The following is an 18,566-nucleotide window of genomic DNA, read 5'->3' as shown; positions in this document are numbered from 1 at the left end:
TGATCCCTCTGAAGAGCTGGTCCAATGCAATATTCACAACATAACAATCTCTGATAGAGAGAAGGACTCTGCACTTGAAATCCGACAGACCATACTTTCCATTTCTGTCCTGTGCAAAGGTCTGACTTGAGTAGCATTGTAAGAGTGGGGACTAGGAATCTACTGGGTTGTTTGGTTTTGTTTTTTTAGCAACAGTCTGTGAAAGACCAGATCACAAAAATCACTCCCGAAACCATAGTCCATAAAAGCAAGTTAATTTGCAAATGTTTTGATGCTAAATTGGACCAAAGTCCCAGAATAACCCCCCTCCCACCTCGGAAAGGGCAGCTGCTCCATGCTGATTGGCTCACCCAAGAGAGGCGCAACAGGTTTCAGACTGGAAGGTGGTGTGTGTTGGCACAGAAAGGACCAAACTGTGTCTGGCGTTCATCTCTCTGAAAGCGTGCCCTGCAGCACTGCCTGTTTTCAGGCTTATTACCGTCTCCAGCTTCATAAGGGTTTTCTTTTTCTTTTCTTTTTTTTAAGATTGAGTGAAAAACCATCACAGTCTCTACCATTTTCCCTGCCCAAGGCTCAAGCCTGGCTCCCCAGCCTAGGAGGCCATCAGCAAGCTATCACCCTTCCCCCACGAGAGACCCTTCTCCCCCACAGAGAAGGCCTAAATGGCTGCCACCTTGCCAGTACTGCCCTTTCTCCACCGCCCCCCCGAATACTTTTCAGTGGTCCTTATGTGTCCCAAGGTTATTTACTATTTTTCTTAAAAGCCTAGAAAGTCCCACACTTAAAAACCCCCCAACAGAACTGAGATTTAAGACAACTGGTCTCCAGGTTAGTGCTACCCACCAGGGATTAGCTTCCTGCTAAGCTTCCGGGACCAGCCCCTCAAGGTGCCCTGGGAGCCCACAACCATCCTGTGCTGGGGTTGTCAGCAAGCCACATCTGGTCAGTGGCTTGCAAAGTCCCCTCGGTCAAATCCCCAGCCCAGGCAGGGCCTGAGCCCTCCTCCTCCAGCTAACCTGCCAGCTACGTCCCCATCTCTGCCCCTTATCTGCCTGACCACCTTCCTCCACATTCAAGAACACTTGGGACAAGTGTCTGTGAACATGAGCCAGCTCAGCAAGTTTGTGTCCTTTGCATTTCTATTTTGTACTGGCCAAAAGAACAGAGGCAAATATACTTCTGAAAGAAATTGTGATGATCTGAGAGAAAGTGAGAATGGATTTTCGGGCCTTTCCAAGGCCTGTTGTGGTTGGTTGTCTCGGGAGGTTCCCAAGTTAGCAGCCCCACAGTGCCCCCTGCTGGCTGTTGGCCTATTTCCCACTGTGGAATTAGCAGTGTGGGTCAGGTCTTTTCTCTCTGGGAATCAAGGTAGGTGCAAGCTCAGTGCAGAATCCGTGGTACAAGTCCATATAATGGACAAACATCAGAGAGGGCGAAATCTGCCGAGGGCAGAAGTGTGGGACCCCAGACCCTAATACCACCACCTACAATCTCAGCCCCCAAGTTCCCCACTATACAAAGGACAGGGGCGCCTTGCTTCCAGACAAGTACTTGACACTCCAAAAAAGCAAGTGTGGCAGCACAGCTATTTCTATTAACGCTGACTGTCTGCAGCGCCGAAGGGCTCTTGGTTACACCAGAAACTCCTTTAGATAGCAAGTCCTGTTGGTGTATTCAAGTGTCAGTTATTCAAGGGACAGTGTAGAAACTTCATGTTGAATATCAAGTCCTCTGTTAACTGAAAACCCGTTGGCAATGAAGGAAAAGCAGATCTGAAATTGCAGTCGTGCCCTGAGGTGTACAAAGGATTTGATTTACTGAGGTGCGATCCATCACGAAGTTTTCAGAGATTGTGTGAAACGTAGTATCTCTCCCAAAACTCTGAAAGGACCAGAATATCCGTAGTCTGAGAATTTGTTCTGGAAACTATTCACCTAGCACAGGCCCCCTGCCCTTGAAACACAAAGACCAGTGGGAAAGGGCATGACCCAGCAGGTGTAAGCGAGGTTCTCTCTGGGTTTCCTGCTTAGGTCTCTCAATTTTACAACATAGTATCAGTGGATTTCTAACCGGAACTTAAGGCCGGGTCCTTTTGCCTTCTTCCATGACAACATGAGGACCTTCAGCTGCAAAAGGGTGTGGAGCTTGGGTCTCTGGGGAGGATGGAATGTCATGGATTAGGGACCCTAGTGCCTTGGCTCCAGTCAGGTAGCAGTTGCTGAGAGGACCCCCGCTGGTACTGAGAGCAAAGCCTGTGTTGGCAGCTGGGAGTCTGAGGCTCCTTCAAACAGCAAATGCTTGAGCACCTACTGTGTGCCATGCACTGTCCAAAGTGCCAGGAATGGAGCTGTGAACAAAACAGGGAGGCAAACACCCTGTCCTCTAGAGTTTGCCTTGTCATAGGGGTCAGGGGTCAGGGGCCAGGCCGGGGCACAACCCACAGACCAGATGATGAAGGAAACTCTGCTGTGGGTCAGCTGACAGTAACTCCTGTGCAGAAAGAAAGGCAGGGGCAGGAAGACAGAAGAACAAAGACGCGTTAGGACTGAACCCTGGAGGGCTCCAGTGTCCAGATTTGGGGAGAGGAGAAGGAGGCAGCAAAGGAGACGGAGCCAGGGCAGCCAGAGGAGCTGGGGAGAGCCTGGAGTGCTGGCAGGATGAGAGGGAGGGAACAAGCCACCAAGTCCCAAGCTGCACCCCTGACCGGGAGTGCTGGGGACTGGCTGCTGGAAGTGCCAGGAGGAGCTCACAGGTGACCTTGCTGAAGCCATGATGTGCAAATGATGGGGACAGACGTCCTGTTGGCATGAGCCCCAAAGAGCACGGAAGGAGGGAAACTGTAGTCATAGGCCAGGTCGTATGAAAGAGCAAAGAAAGGGGACAGTGGCCAATGCCCTTATCTGATTGTTCCCTGGTCCTTTCAGCCGGTCAACCATCTTTGTGCGTCTCCACACCAATGGGAATCAGGAGCTGCAGTACCAGCCTGGAGACCACTTGGGCGTCTTCCCTGGCAACCACGAGGACCTCGTGAATGCCCTGATCCAGCGGCTGGAGGATGCACCGCCCATCAACCAGCTGGTGAAAGTGGAACTGCTGGAGGAGCGGAACACGGCTCTGGGTAACTACAGCCATGCCAGGCACCCCATCTGGCCACCCCCGAGGGCCTTCCTCTTCTCTGGGGAGTTCCAGCAGCAGTGGGTGTCCGAGGAAGAGGAGGCCCCTTCTTGGTCCCAGTCACCAATCCAGGTGGGAAAGTGGGTCTCTGTTGCCTCCAGCTTATGAGATGGAAGCCCCCCCATTTCTCCTGGCTGAGCGATTATCTGTGATGCCAGGACATCGATGGCACATCATTGGGGGACACTGATTTGAGCAGGGCCCACTCCCCTTCCCTTTTGTGTCCCCGCTGCCCCACTGCCTGTAGAGTAGATAGCAGCTGAAGGTCGGACCCTGTATCCTCTTTGATCCCAAGGTGCTATGTGAAACTCGGCCCACTAGGCCCGAACCACATCTCCGACCTCCTTACACCAAGTTCCAACTTGTGTCAGTGACCATTCTTGACATTCCCACTGAAGAACTGGCAAAGGCACATGGGTCTCAGTGCTTCATCCCAGTAGGTGCAGGTGAGCTCAGGGCTCAGGTGTGAGGAATGGCAGTGCCCTTGCATGGCAGCCTGCGATACAGTAAGGCATCACCTTTACAGAGGAGCCAAGGTGTAAAGTCAGGGCAGATACGTAGTCAAAGCCCTGCTGAAAATCCAGGGAAGGCACCACTTTGGAGAGACATGCCTTCTCCTAATAAAGCCAACCCAGCCAGTTCTTAGTCTGTGTTACAAGGGGCCTTTTTTTATCTTGAGTGTAGTCCCTGCTCGAGGAGAAGCTTGTGTTTAGAAGTTACGTTGAATGAAAAGTACACAGAGGCAGTACGGTATGGTGGTTAGAAGACAGATGGCTTGACTTCACACTTTTGTGCTGTGTGACCTTGGGCAAATTCCTTAACCTCTCTGTGCTTCCATTTATCTCAGTTGGACAAAGGGCATAATAATAGCATCCACCATCTAGGCTGGTTGTGAGTTGGGGAGATGAGAATGATTACATGAGCTAGTAGTACAAAGTGCTGAGTATAGTGCCTGCCATATAGAAAGTGTGAGGTGTGTTCAGCACATTTGTAATTTTAAACTCTGGAATCCCACCCAGAGGAGTGAGAGGCTGGTAGTGCAAGAGGACAGACAGAGCCCAAATGGATTCCTAACTCCTGCTCCATTGGCGGCTCATTGTGGAGAATGCCAAGGGACCACTTCATCCTATTTTCATGTGTTTATTTTTTAATCTTTGGACTAGTGCACTCAGTGGGTTTGGACGTGTGCCTTGCACACAGGAGGTGCAGAAGTGGGATGTGGAAGGAGGGGGGTGAGGGGTGGTGGGCTCACCCAGCCCCACCCTGATGTGGACCCAAGCCCTCAGAGCTCAGGGCCTCCATCCCCCCAGCTGCGCTCCCAACCACCACGGTGCCTCCACAGGCGTCATCAGTAACTGGACAGATGAGCACCGCCTCCCGCCCTGCACCATCTTCCAGGCCTTCAAGTACTACCTGGACATCACCACGCCGCCCACGCCACTGCAGCTGCAGCAGTTTGCCTCCCTGGCTACCAGCGAGGAAGAGAAGCAGCGTCTGCTGGTCCTCAGCAAGGTGGGTCCCCACAGCCCCAGCCGGTGTCTTCACCTCCCAGTCCTTGGAGAGTTGTAGAGTATTGCAACAATTTTCCAACAGATGGCAGTCTTGAGCAAGTACTGCCATTTTCTGGTTTGCAGAAAGTTGCCATAGTGGCTAGTAGTCCATTCGGGTTTGTCCCAACCATTTGAGCTGATCCTAAGCCCTGCTGGAACGTGAGTGTTCATTGAACCTCACAGTTCCTTGAGCACAGTAGAAATTGCCGTTCCTCCTTCCTTTGGAGCTCTGGAGCGTCCGTAACTTCCATCTTAGCCACTGCTAGCAGGGAGGAGAAAGAGAACCTCACCATGCCCTGTTTTCAAAATGAGATGGCAGTTTCAAAATAAGAGTGCCTCTCCAAGGCAGAGGAGCTTAGGTAGGACTTCAAGATAAAGGAGGCCAGCAAACAGCTGCTACAACCCTTGCTTGCAAACTGGGGACTCGTTTGCTCCAAACTACTGCAAAGCCTTGCTCAGTAAGAAGCCCACCCAGGAAGACCTCCCAGGTCTCTCCCAGTGGGGGCTCCTCCCCAGTATGCAAGCCACCAGCAAAGGATAGTTTAGCTTTTTCTGCTGTCCAGGAGAGGGGATTGAATGGCAGTCTGCAAGGCAGAGGCTGATTCAAGGAGTGCATATTATTTAGAAATACAGAAATAGCAGGAGAAACACTTGAAGAGGCATCAGTGGTTACTTCTGGGCAGCTGGAAATGTCGGAGAGGTGGAACAGGAGAGCATAATTTTCATCAGAAGTTTTCAGAACTATTTAACTCTTTAAACTGTATACTTCTCTCTAACACAAAGAGGAAGCAGAGCTGTCACCGGACTATTGGAAGTAGGATTTGATGTAACTGTATGGGTTCGTCCGTTCCTTCCGAAGAGCATAAACTCCAAGGTTAAATTAGCAAAGATTTGTATTAGGGGAAACACCTGTGTGAGGGGAAAACGGAAATGGAGGAAGACAAGTGTGACCCCAGGTGAAGGAGGGGGAGGGACTTTGAATCAAGTGTCCGGGGCTGCAGAGCCATCTAAGGAAGGACCAGCACAGGTGGTCACGTTGGTTTCAGGTGGATGCCGGTGTCAGAGAGCAGCTGCTGGGGCCCTTGGCCAGTGGTGCCCCTGCGGTCGAAGGTCAGGGAGTCTGCAGGTTGCGAGGCACTCTGTCCCAGTGCCATACCCTATCAGTAAAGCAAGGGTGGTCTTCCGAGACATGGGGAAAGACAGTGTTATACAGTGGGCTTTACCCCTCCTCAAAGTCCAAACCTTGTAGCAGCACTAAGGGACTGCCCAGGGCAGCTTCTGAGATGTAGGAGAAGTAACTCCAGAGCCCCAGGGGGTCCCTCTGTTCCCTAGTAATAGCTGGGCTTTGCTGTCAGCTCGCCTGCAAAACACAGCCCCCCACTCCCTAACCTGTTCCTTCAGGGTTGTCATTTACCACCCGAGCATGCCCTCTGCAGAGGCACCTCCACCCTTGCAAACCCTCAAACTGCCCCTCTGCATTCTGTACCGAGTCGTGGCTTCCTGCACGGTGTTCCTCTTGACCTTCACATACTGCGGGGGAGCATAGTGGTCAGAAGCCCAGATTCCAGGCCCAGACTGCCTAGGGCAAGGGCCTGCAGAGGGCCAGGTAATAAATACTTTAGGCTCATGGTGCTGCCGGTCTGTGACGCCATTCCTCAACCCTGCCACTGTAGCACAGCACGCAGACACCAAACAAGTGAGTGTGCGTGGCTGGGCTCCAGTCCAGCCATATTTGTGGACACTGAAATTTGAATTTCATATCATATCTTTGAGTCAAAATAGTACTGTTCTTTAAATGTTTCCCCTAAACCATGTAAACACAAAGCAAGGGATGAGCTGGATTTGGTTTGCAGGCTGAAGTTTGCCACCCCCTGACATAGATTCAAAACCCAGAATCACCACCTTACAGCCCTGGGGCCCCTCTCTCCCTCAGTTTCCTCATCTATGAAATAGGTATAAGAAGCAGACTTTCTGGATAAGGTCCTAGTGAGTGTTAAAAGCCAACACGGAACCTGAACTGCGTAAGTGGCACCTGTGGCCATCTCCGCCTTCTTCCCTGAACCCACTGAGGCTGCCGGGGGGAACGTGCACCAGGTGCTGAGTGCAGGTTTCCCTCTGCCCCCCGCCCCCGGCACAGGGTTTACAGGAGTACGAGGAGTGGAAGTGGGGCAAGAATCCCACCGTCGTGGAGGTGCTGGAGGAGTTCCCGTCCATCCAGATGCCCGCCACCCTGCTCCTGACCCAGCTGTCCCTCCTGCAGCCTCGCTACTACTCCATCAGCTCCTCCCCAGACATGTACCCTGACGAGGTGCACCTCACCGTGGCCATCGTCTCCTACCACACCCGAGGTGGGTGGAGCTACTGGGGGCGGCTCCGGTCTGTGCTTCCCCCCAGGACCCCTGTAGGTTGCCAAGGCCTGAGTGCCTGCCTGGAGACGCACACCTATGGCCAGGAGACACTGGGGAGAAGCAGAGCAGGCAAACTGTCCCCTTAGGCAGAGCCAGCTCCATGTGAACTAGGAAGCAGGCGAGATGGGCATTACTCCCTCACATCCCCACGGCAGCAGGCAGAACGAGCTACTGAAACCCATCACTTTGGTGCAGGGTGCTCCCTGCTGCAGGGCGTCCTGCTGGTCATGGTCAGCCAGACAGCCTGCCGTTTTTCTCCCGTCCTTTTCCTCCTTGATAAAGCAATTAAAATGCACGGCACCTGAGAGCGCTCTGAGACCGGGATCCCAGCAGTCCACGGAGGGCGCACTGACCAAGGTCCTTTCAGTGGGCAGGATTTGAATCCAACTCACCCTCCCCAACCAGAGCCTGGGCACTTGACAGCTCACAAGCTCACCCCCAGCTCCACCATTTCCTCTGCCCGTTTACAGGAAGGGGTCCAGACAAGGAACTCCAAGGCAGCAACTTGGCACTGGGGCCGGAAGCTTTCTGGACTGGAGGGAGGGAGGGAGGAAACCAAGGATGGGGGAGCTTGGGAACAGTGAGTGAGCCAGACTACCTTGGTTATTCTACTAGATGGAGAAGGACCAATTCACCATGGCGTGTGCTCCTCCTGGCTGAACCGGATACAGTCTGGGGAAGTGGTCCCCTGTTTCGTGAGAGGGTGAGTGGAAAGTGAAGTGAGCAGCCATCCCGAGTCCGCATACCAGTGTCCTGGCTTGGGTGAACCCCCCCAAAGGGTTCCAGAGAGAGGGCTGAGTCAGACGGGCTCAACATTCTGCATCCCTCCAAGCTGTTAAGAAAATGGGATTATGAGACAGAAGCTAGAAGGAGCTAAGGTAGTCCTCTAGTCAAGGTCAAGTCAATGCAGCAGAAACATATTAAGCACATGTACTTGGCTAGATGCTGAGGCTACAGTGGAGAACCAGGCAAATGCAGGCTCAGCCTTCATGGAGTTCGTAGACCAGGGGAGCTTCTACCCAGATTCTGTGCGACACCCTATCTGTCCCAATTTCTTAGAAACAGGGAAGATCCAAACAGTTTCCCCAAACCCATCAATCAGAGCCTTTCCTCCCAAAATTCAGTTTTGAAAGAAATTCCTGCCTATGATCCACAGTACTGCACTGTGTACTTAAAAATGTGTTACGGGGGTAGATTTCATACTCAGTGTTTTTATCACAATCAACCAAAAAAAAACCCTATTACTTTGAAAAAGTAAAAAATAAATAAAGGATATGCCTGAGCCTAGGCCTATTGTAAGTATCTGCCTTTTCAATCAGTAACATCTGTGCTTGAACCGTGACCTTGGCCAGCCACTTCTCTCAGCTGTTGGAATGCTCATAGGATGGTCTGCATACCTTCAGGGGGGCTCCAGAAGCACAGACTCCTAGCCCAGACATAGCGCATTGCCCAGAAAATCTGCACCACTTTCAAAACCCCCAAGTGATTGTTCTGTACACTGGAGCCAGAGACGCCCAATGACAGGAGACCTCGTCCTCGTGGGCAATTAAATCAGTGGTTCTCCATGGGGGTAACTTGCCCTTCCCCCGACCCTTTGGCGACTTTTGGCTGTGTCTGGGGATGTTTTGAGTTGTCAGTGCTTCGGGGGGTGGGGGTCCTGGAATCTAGTGGGTGGAGGCCAGGGTGTGCTCAGCAGCCTACAGTGCACAGGACAGCCCGCACAACAGGAGTACGCAGCCCTGAGCGTGAGCGTGTCAAGGTGCGGAAACCCTGAGCCAGATGCACCCAACGCCCTTTGTGGATCAGCTCAACAGTGGGGATAATCAGGCAGTGGAGTGACAGCCAGACACTAAGGCCTCCTCTTCTGGGAAGTCCCTAGACCCATGGGGCCTCCCACCCTGACTAGGGGCACCCAACCCAGGCTGGAGAGTTGTGGGCCCTGCTGTACTTCCACCCGAGACGGCCAGCTGGTCTGCCTGAGCCCCAGCTGTTCTTGACCACAGTGGGCTCAGCAAGGCTTGTGACCCTCTCTTCCCTGTGCAGAGCACCCAGCTTCCACCTGCCCCGAAACCCCCAAGTGCCCTGCATCCTGGTTGGCCCGGGCACTGGCATTGCCCCTTTCCGAAGCTTCTGGCAGCAGCGGCAATTTGATATCCAACACAAAGGTAGGTCCTGGGCCAGTAGCTACGTGGTTTCCACCGAGGCCCACCTTTGCCTCAGCAGCCCGGAGACGTGTGACGGCACTATCTCTCCGTGGCACCACTGCCCAGGGAGGGCGGGGCGGCGGGCACGGCTCTGGCCTGACTGTGACAGGAGTCAGGAGACCTGTCCCAACAAACCTTCTTCCTGGCTGTGCAAGGGCCTAGAATTCCACTTTTTTTTTTACTGTTAAGGTAGGACCCCTCCTTAACATTCCAACAACTCGGGAAGGGGTAAGCATGATGCCTTCTCAAATGGATGTGTGTTCATGGGATTCTCTCAGAGGCTCTCGTCCAAAAGCAGGTTTCGTGGCGTGAGATCTGAGCACACACACAGACCATCTTTGGAAGGAGAGAGGGAGAGAGAGCCGAAGGCGAAGTGGGGATTTACGGAGCATAAATGCCGGGCGCTCTTGCAGGCACTTGGGGGCGTACCAGTGAACAAGCCAGAAACAGCTCCACACCACCAGAAAGACCCTGCCCTGTGAACTGTCACTCAAGTGGGCCGGCTGCCCTTCGTATAGTATGTGCTAGGCACCAGGCACAGCCCCAGTGTTCGCCATTCATTTCTAACAATAATCCCCTAAGTGGTTATCACTGTTGTTATCTCCATTTTGTACACGGGGCGAATGGAGACAGTTAAGGCAGTTGCTCACTGTCAGAGCTGGGGTTCGAGCCCCAGCAGTGGAGATGCAGAGTCTGGAGTCTTAGCACTCCTCACCGAGGGCAGGAGGGAAGATCAAGGCCCAGAGGAGGGAGGTTTGCTGACATCTGAACACAGTTTACCTACTTCTCCGTGTGTGTGTATGTGTGTGTGTGTGTGTGTGTGTGTGTGTGGTGGTGGTGTGTGTGGGAGGCCACAGGCCGGCCTGCCCCAGAGTTCTCGGACCTCTGTCCCCATGGCGGCTGCTGAGGTTCCCAGGGACCCCACCCCCCCAGCATTACCAGCTGCCCTCAAACCAGCAGAGCTGGTGACGGCCAAACGTCTCGTGGTCCCCAGGAGCGAGCCCCTGCCCGATGGTCCTGGTCTTCGGGTGCCGGCAGTCTCAGACGGACCACATCTACCGGGAAGAAGCCCTGCAGGCCCGCAGCCTGGGTGTTTTTGGGGAGCTGCACACAGCCTACTCCCGGGAGCCGGACAAGCCAAAGGTAACCATGGCTCATGCACAGTCCCCCAGCCCCGCTCACCCACAGGCACACTTGTGCACACCAGGACCCCCTGTCCTCCTGGGATCCTTCTCTGTGACGCTGCTCTGCACTTCAGGGAGCACGGGGCCTACGAATGACAGTTTAAAACGTTTTACAGCTCACGGTGTATGCTGCCACTCCTACAAAAAATCCGGAACAGACAAGTCTGTAGAGGCAGAACACAGCATGGTGGCGGCCAGGGGCTGTGGGGCGGGGGGAGGAGGAGTGACCCATCACCAGTACGAGGGCTCCGCTGGGGTGATGAAGAGGTTTGACACTACATAGTGGTGATGGCTGTACGACGCTGTGAATGCGTTCATTAATGCCACTGGGTTGCACACTTTAACATGGCTAAATGGTAAATTTTAAGTTACGTGTATTTTAAAATACACAATACCGAATTTTAATGTGAATTAAAAATACATTTAACAGCTCCTAAGAAACCCGACCAGTCCTAATGCGCATGGCCACAGGACTGCGGCATGCCCCTCCCAGATCTTGGGGAGGCCTGGGGTGGGGTGGAACCCCAGGAAGTGGGCCAGGACAGCTGGGGTGAGGGGCAGTGGCCAGGGAATTTGGGCAGTGGCCATTTGACACCACGTGTAGTGCAGTGGCCATTTGACATCAACACTTAAGTGACTGGGATGGCCAAGCCAGAAAGCACCCGCTCAATGTCGTCCTCGCCCAGAGGGGAACTTCCTGGGCTAAGACGTCCAGACCGAACTAGACACTCTCCCTGGAGCTGGTAGCGACCAGCTTTGTGCCGCCTCCCATTCTCAGAGCCCACGACTCACTCCAGCTACAGCAGCTGGCTTTGCGCAGGTGCGGGCTGACAGCCTGTACCAGGCCCCATCTGTGGCTGTCGGCCAGGGGCTTCTCTGGCCCTCCAGCCTAGCATGCCTGCCGTGAGAACCCCGCTCCTGCACCTGTGCCCTTCACACCTGGTGGGTTGCCATTGGTTGTCAGAGCAAGGAGCAGGTAGACAGTGCCCCCCTCTCTGATGCCCCTCCAAGAGATGGTGCTGGGGTCCTCGGTCGAGCTGAGGTCCAAAGTGGGGAGCAGCTCCTTCATCTGGCCTCGGGCCAGCTCTCCCTCCCCCCCAGCATCACCCCTCCTAGCCCCCAGGGACCACCTCACCTACAGTACTGCCTGCCCATGAGCTCCCTGGCGGGGTGCAGGGGGGTGTCACACAGCCAGCTCCTTGTCACCGGTCCCTTGCCCCCTGCAGAAGTATGTGCAGGACATCCTGCAGGAGAAGCTGGCGGAGCTCGTGTACCGAGCCCTTCGGGAGCAAGGGGGCCACATTTACGTCTGCGGGGACGTCACCATGGCCGCTGACGTCCTCAAAGCCATCCAGCGCATCATGACCCAGCAGGGGAAACTCTCGGTGGAGGACGCCGGTGTGTTCATCAGCCGGCTGCGGGTGAGTGACCGGCTGGCTTCTTGGATCCCTTTTTGGGCATCCGGTGTCCTGCCTCTGCTTCCTCCCTGACCTTGATGATTAGGGGTGCCCTCGCGACATCCCCACCCCTACCACTCGTGTGTGGCTAGGGTGGAGGTTCAGGTGGTCCCCGCCCACAGTGGAGAGAAAAGGAAGGACGGCAGGCACATGGGTGAGTGTGTTACATACGACAGGGGTCTGTGGTAGGAGAAAGCAGTGGGCGGGTCGGTCACTGAGTAGCTGGACAGAAGCCATTCTGACCCAGCTTCTCCCACCCTAGCACCAAGCGGCAGCCCTGAGCATGCCGTGGGGCAGGCTGGGCCCTGCACGGACAGGCCTGCCCCAGGGAGGCAGGCGCGAACGGAAGGCCATCCCTCACTTGGCCCCCTAAGCTGCGAGCCTAGGCCTGGAGCCGTGTCCATCCCAGGAGCAGAGCTACCTTTTCCTCCTTTGCGTGGAGCGATGGCTAAGAGCGGCCCAGCCAGCAAAGTCCTGTGTGAACCACTGCCCCACACAGAATGAGTCCAGGTCCCCACAAAGCTCTGGGGTGACCCCAAACCGCCCTGGCTTCCCTCAACGGGCAGCGATCCACCAGTTTTGCAGAAGGAGCCCTTGCTGTAAATCTGGTGCTAACCCCTCAGAAGGGCACCAAAATAAATACATAAAGGGCTTTCTGGCAGAAATGTCAGCGAGCCAAGGGGAGTCACGGAGGCCCCACCACCCCACTGTCTCCAGTACCAGCCTCGGGAGCCATGTTCATAGATTCCTGAGAACTCCGCAGAGTGGGGTTCAGAGACCACCCCCACTTCAACACAAGCCCCTTCTACAGACAAGCAACTTTCTTCAAAACCCTTCTGAGCTGAAGTCTGCATGTTGTTGTGCCCAGAAGTCCTCACTCTGGCAGCTGGGGAGGTGTCCCCTGGATGCTCCACAGCACCTTTTCCTCCCCAGCTCTGCCAGTCCGACGTGCTGTGCTGTCTCGTGCTAAGCCCTGCCGTGCCCAGACCTGAACTTGCAGGCGGGAGGAGGAGGCAGGAAGGGAGGGTGGCAAGGTTCCCGTCTGACCTGCTCACCTCCTCTGTCCTCCGATGGACGAAGCAGCAGCCTCGTTCCTCGATGGGACCAGAAGTGGGCCTGGGTCACACTGTGTTCCTTTGGGGACCATTCTCTTTAGACATAGTTCATCCTGTGTGTCCTCCTTCCCCACCCCCCGCCGCTACTCGTCTCTGGGCCCTTGGCTGGTGTTTGAGGGCTGTTTCCTGGCTGTTTCTGTCCCCTAGGATGACAACCGCTACCATGAGGATATTTTCGGGGTCACCCTGCGCACGTATGAAGTGACCAACCGCCTTAGATCTGAATCCATTGCCTTCATTGAGGAGAGTAAAAAGGACACCGATGAGTAAGCCAGCCCTGCCCCTTGGGCCAGGGGTGGGTGGAGCCCTCTCTTCTGGGTCCCAATGTCCTTGGTGGGACTTTCCTACAGAGGGGCCCCCAAGACAGCCACTGTAGCTGCACTGGGCCTTGTGGCAGAAATGCAAACCCTAGGCCGCCCCTGACCTGCAGAACCTAAGACTCTGGGGTGGGCGTGCAGCAGTTTGTCTTTTAAAGAGTGCCCTGGAAGATTCTAGAGTGCCCTCCAGTGTGGGAACCCCAGCTTTGAATGCCGGCTTCTGCCTGAAGTGCCCCTGGTGGAACGCTGGCTCAGTGATCTCTACAAAGGGGTATTCTTAGGGTCCACACCACCTCTCTCACCCACCCCCAAAATTGCTGGGAGCACTCACTGATGCAAATTCAGGTCGGCGTTGTTTTGACAACATCACTCCTCCTCTGGAAATTTCTGGAAACAGTCTGGGGCACCACAAGATTGGGACCGAGTCTCACTATTGAGACCTGACCACGGTGCCGTAAAACCTCAGCCTCAAGTATAACCTCATCCTGCCCCAGAATGCCATGCAACCCCCACCGTGTGCTCTTGAACTTCGGTAGGAAACAGGGCAGAGGGCACACACTGTTCTCAAGTATCCTCGTGGTTTTCCCGTATGACACAGCAGTCTCAGAAACGTGCATTTGTGTCCACGAGGCCCAGGCCGTTGCCATTGACATCACAGTTCCTTTGGCTGCCGCAGAGCCCCCATCAATGTCCCTCTTCCCGGCTGCTTGTGTTGCTGAGCACGCAGTCACGCACTTGTTCATTCGTCCATCCGTTACAAGCCCCTACTGGGTGCCAGGTGCCTTCCACGTCACTGGGGCTCAGAGGACGCGAACGTGAGGACTGTGAACAAGTTTAGGGAGCGCCCAGAGTTGAGGGTGGCTCTCTCCGGTGTCTTTAGCAAGCTTTGTTCCTGTGGCACTAACGCCCTCCTCACTTCTTCTCCCACAGGGTTTTTAGCTCCTAACCGGATCCTCTTGCCCAGACTGTCGGCAGGGGGGCCGCCCCGTGTGCTCCGGCGGGGGTGGCGGCAGGTTTTTTGAGCGTGGACACTGCTGAACCCTCCCTGTGTGACCCCACGTGGCCCCTGCTCCGCCTCCCGTCCTGTCGCCGTGTCCTGGCTTTCCTCCCCTGGTTCTCGCGCTCAGTGTTTCCTGGCCTCTTGGGTTTTCTCCCTGCGTTCTCCTGCTGCAGTGCAATGCCTCTACAATCCGCAGTGGCTATTCCAAAACTGCCCCCCGGCCCCTCATCCCGACGAGGACAAACAGGCGCTGCGTGAAGGCACTGGAACAGGGGCGTCCCTGGAGGCAGGGCTTGTTTTCTGGGGCGCCCCTGGAGAGGCAGCGGGAGCCACACAGAAGAGCTCTGGGAGCCAGTCTCCCAGCCACTGAAGCGCCACCTCACCCTTTCCTATGGCGACGTTCTGGTGATAACATAAGGGAAGGCGTGTGGGTGCGTGTGGCCGGCCTGGGTCTCACAGCCTGTCCTCTTGCCTGTGCCAGCATGCTGCCTATAGACCCCGGCGCCAAGAACCATGGCCCAGCCTGTGTGGGTGGCTCCCACCGCGGTGCCTGTGTCCCTGGAGCACGGGAAGCCCCCTAGTGGTGCCGGTTAAAAAGGGCCAGGGCACAGAGAAAGGTGTATGATGACCAAGGGCAGACGGAAAGAGGGAGCCAGAGGACTAGGCGCACTCAGACTGGGGCACTGGTTAGAGGAGCCCTCGCTGGGGAGTTAACCGTCTACCGGAATCGGCAGCCCAGCGCTCCTGGAGCAAGCCCAGCCGCAAAGCCAGAGCTATGTCGTCCAAGGGAACATGCTGGAAAGACGAGTCTCTTCTTTGCCTGCCGGTGACTTAGGACAAGTCACTTGTCCTCAGTTTCCCCTCATTTTAACATGAGTGGATTGAATCTGAATGTTGTGAACACTGGGAACAGTGTCAGGGAAGAATGTCATCGTTTAGTTTCTATTCCTCCCAGTGGACTTGCTGTTTCAGCCTCGGGGGTGACATGAGGGAAGGAGGTCAAGTGGATCGAGTCGGGAAGGGGAGCTGTAATGCAGCACCGGTGGCTTCTGCAGGGCCGCTGCCGAGGGTGGGAGGAGCCTGGGCTTCTACCAGTGGCCCACCACATTTTTAACCGGCTGAAATAATTTTAACAAATAAATTGTCCTCCATGCAGAGAAAACATGGGCAGCAAAGTCGTTAGCAGGAATCAGGACTGGTACAATTTCTCCCTGGCAGGCAAGCTGCTGCGTTTACCCACTGAGAGTAAATGGCACAGGAGGGTCCCTTTTTACACTGAAGTGCTAAAAATCAATGGCAGGCAGGCCCAGAGAGAGCCAAGAAATTCTGGTCCCATCCCCCAAGGGACCGGCTCTTCAGCCCTGCTCCAGGCCCCCAGGGGAAGACAGCCAGTCCTACCCTCCTGTTGGATTTCTGTCTCACAGGAAGACAGCTTTTGCTTTCTGGACTGCACCAGGGGCCTGCCTTTCCCAATGCTCTGTGAGGGGGTTTACCAAAGACAGTGCCCTGGCCTGCTTTGGAGGGGCCTTAGAATGGAGGCGGCAGGGAGGTGTTGGGGAGGATTCCTCCAAGACTCCAAGTCAAAGGGCAGATGGTATCTCGCCTTTTCCCACCCTCCTGGGCTGCTCCCACCCCTGGGACAGAGTCCTGGCCTCCCTGCCTTCTTTCTGCTCAAGCTTCCGTGGGCACAGAGACTAAACATGTGCTCCCTGACCCCTTCCAACCCGGTGGGAGCGGGGGAGCCCATTGTGAACCCCGTTGGCCCCGCAAACTGGACTCTGTCTCCTAGTAGCTTTCCTTCCGGGAGCTTTCTTCCCAACCCCTGGAGGTCACCAGCACCCCAGGGCCTGCACTGCTGCGCACAACCCCCATCAGAGAGGAACCGGCTACGGCCTCCCTCTCCCTCTCTGCAGGGCTGCTTTCCCACCGATGCACTAATGCTTGTGAGCGCTCTCTGCCAGGCGCCGAGCTCCCCTATTCCTGCCTGCCCTCCTAGAAGCAGGCTGACCAGTGAAAACATCACGTCGTCGTTTTATCAGGGAGGCCAAAGACGTGATTACTTAACCAGGATTCATCTTTCCTCCCAAGAAGGATTTTTCCCTTAAGTAAACACCATTCAGCCACAACACAGCTGCTTCATAACTCCTGGCCCAGAGACGGGGGGGGAGACGAGCCCCCGTCTGCTTCTCTGTCAGAATCCCTGACACCAAACGCCTGGCTGCAAAGAGCCTTTGAAGTCTTGGGGAGTGGAGCCCCGGGGTGGGGTTAGCGGAGCTGGGGCGTGTAAATGCTGCCCTCTTGTGGTAGCCTTTAGTTCAGTACCAGTAACCAAAAGTAGGCACAAAATTCGGTTTCAAGGATAGGTGAGCAAAATTAGGGTTGACCGGGCATTTGGGGGTTACTCAGGTTCCAGACCTCCTGTTCCTTCTCCCCCTTGAACTGGCCTTCAGTAGTTCTAGCCCCGTTTAACAAAAGTGAGCTGGAGTAAGGGGTCGTCCCCTGAACAGTCACGCTGTCCTGTCCCCATGACTGAGAATCCAGTCCCTTCACCTTGTGTGAGGAAAGCAGTGGTCAAACTCCCCGAGAGGGGGAGCGTGTCCCCTTGGTGTCTGTGCAGTGAGACAGCAGGTAATTTTCTCTTGTGTGTGTGCGGAGGATGCTTCAGGCCCACCAGTACGGAGTTTTGGAAGCTGACTGGAGTTTGCCCATTCGCTTTTAATTGGCCACACTTACTTGTACATTTTGTCTCCACTGCCTCTGTCTCCAGATGAGCCCCTATTTCTGCACACGGCTGTGGGCTGGCCACTTCTTAGGCCGTCGGGGTCTGCCTGTGTGCCTGCACAACAGAGTGGGCTCAATGAGGTGCTACCCTGAGCCGTCCAGGCACAGCACCGGGCCCCTCGTCAGCACCTGACGCGTCCTGCTCCCCCGGAATGCGGAGGCCTGGTGCGGTGTGCGGAGCAGACGGCCCCCAGCTCAGAGACACAGCGCTCAGAACTGGCGAAAGCATCTGGGGTTCTGGAGATGGGCGGGATTCTCCCAGCAGGTTTGGTGGGACAGGTCTGCCTGGAAGTTGGAAGGGGGAGAGGAAGGACGAGGATGGGGGGCATGTAGGATGAAATGGAGGTAGTGTCCAAAGTACCCTGCCTTGGAAGCCTGAGGAGGGTCAGGATGGGGGGGGGGCGGCCCGGGAAGGTGCTCAGGGGCCAGAGAGCGGGGAGGGGTGAGTGGCATGTTAAGGGATTTTTGTCTTTAAGGAGTCCTTGAGAATGTTTTCAAAAGGGGGAAAAAAGATGATTGGAGTTATGCTTAGGAAGGAATGTTCTGGCAACAGCATAGGACACAGAGAGCTGGGCTGTTGACCTGTGGCAGGTGATCACAGGAACAAAGGCTGGAATGAGGGGAGAAACAGATAAAGCGATAACAGAGATTCCAGGAGTTTCATCAACAGGACCCGGAGACCTCTCTGTTGTAGAAGACGGAAACAAACAAGAAAGTCAAGATTCTTGACTTTTGGTTGAGAAAGGGGGTTTGGGAGATAAAAAACAGGCTGAAGAGAAAGATGAGTCTGTGACACCCTAGTGATAACCAGATCCCAGATCCCCCCCCCCCCCGAGTCCACAGGGTCAGTCCTTCCAAGGGTCGGCGGCGGGCTTGTGCATAGAACGAAAAGTGACCCCAGGCCCATAGACTTTGGCCTTAGAACGCAGGGTTTTTCTTGCCAGACGTGCTCCCAGAAGCCACCTGCTTGGGGCTCCAAAAGGAGGTCAGGTTTGCCCCGAGTCCAAAACAAGCACGGTTTTCTGGGGCACGTGGCCCCTGCCGGAGTGGGCAAGCAGATGTCTGGTCCTTCTCCCCCGCAGCACCAACCCCCAGCATGGCCTTTGTATTTCCGCCACTAGGAAGACTGTGGACTTAAGGTTCCGTGTTTGGCTGGCCATGTTTGTGTATTTCCATCTGCCCTGCCTCTCTCCCCAACGTGTCACTGAGCCCACCTTGTCCACAGAGCCTTCTGTCCAAATGTGCAAGTTAATCTGAGACTGCCTATAGGTGACAAGAAGGAAGAAATGCCAGTCTGAGCTTCCTATATGAAATGTCCATGCATACCCCCTGCTGTCCCCCAACCCTCATAATGTCTCCTGCGTCCACGTGCCCTG

General features: G+C 55.1%; 1 protein-coding gene across 1 annotated transcript in view; it reads left to right on the top strand.

Annotated features, from left to right (window-relative positions):
• Window positions 1-14,423, top strand: part of NOS1 (nitric oxide synthase 1) — a 68,360-nt gene extending 53,937 nt beyond the window's left edge. The window contains exons 21-29 of the mRNA XM_037052199.1: window positions 2,925-3,118; window positions 4,517-4,686; window positions 6,862-7,072; window positions 7,748-7,835; window positions 9,176-9,297; window positions 10,331-10,479; window positions 11,747-11,941; window positions 13,240-13,358; window positions 14,340-14,423. Of these exons, the coding sequence (XP_036908094.1) occupies window positions 2,925-3,118; window positions 4,517-4,686; window positions 6,862-7,072; window positions 7,748-7,835; window positions 9,176-9,297; window positions 10,331-10,479; window positions 11,747-11,941; window positions 13,240-13,358; window positions 14,340-14,355 (1,264 nt within the window). The 3' untranslated portion in view covers window positions 14,356-14,423. The remainder of the gene's footprint in view (window positions 1-2,924; window positions 3,119-4,516; window positions 4,687-6,861; window positions 7,073-7,747; window positions 7,836-9,175; window positions 9,298-10,330; window positions 10,480-11,746; window positions 11,942-13,239; window positions 13,359-14,339) is intronic.
• The last annotated feature ends 4,143 nt before the right edge of the window (window positions 14,424-18,566 follow it).

The sequence above is a fragment of the Sturnira hondurensis genome, unplaced genomic scaffold (genome assembly GCF_014824575.4).
Source record: "Sturnira hondurensis isolate 20B ecotype Veracruz unplaced genomic scaffold, ASM1482457v3 Scaffold0007406, whole genome shotgun sequence".
NCBI lineage: Eukaryota > Metazoa > Chordata > Mammalia > Chiroptera > Phyllostomidae > Sturnira > Sturnira hondurensis.
The sequence above is the reverse complement of the archived record's forward strand: the minus strand, read 5'-3'. Positions and strand labels throughout refer to the sequence as shown.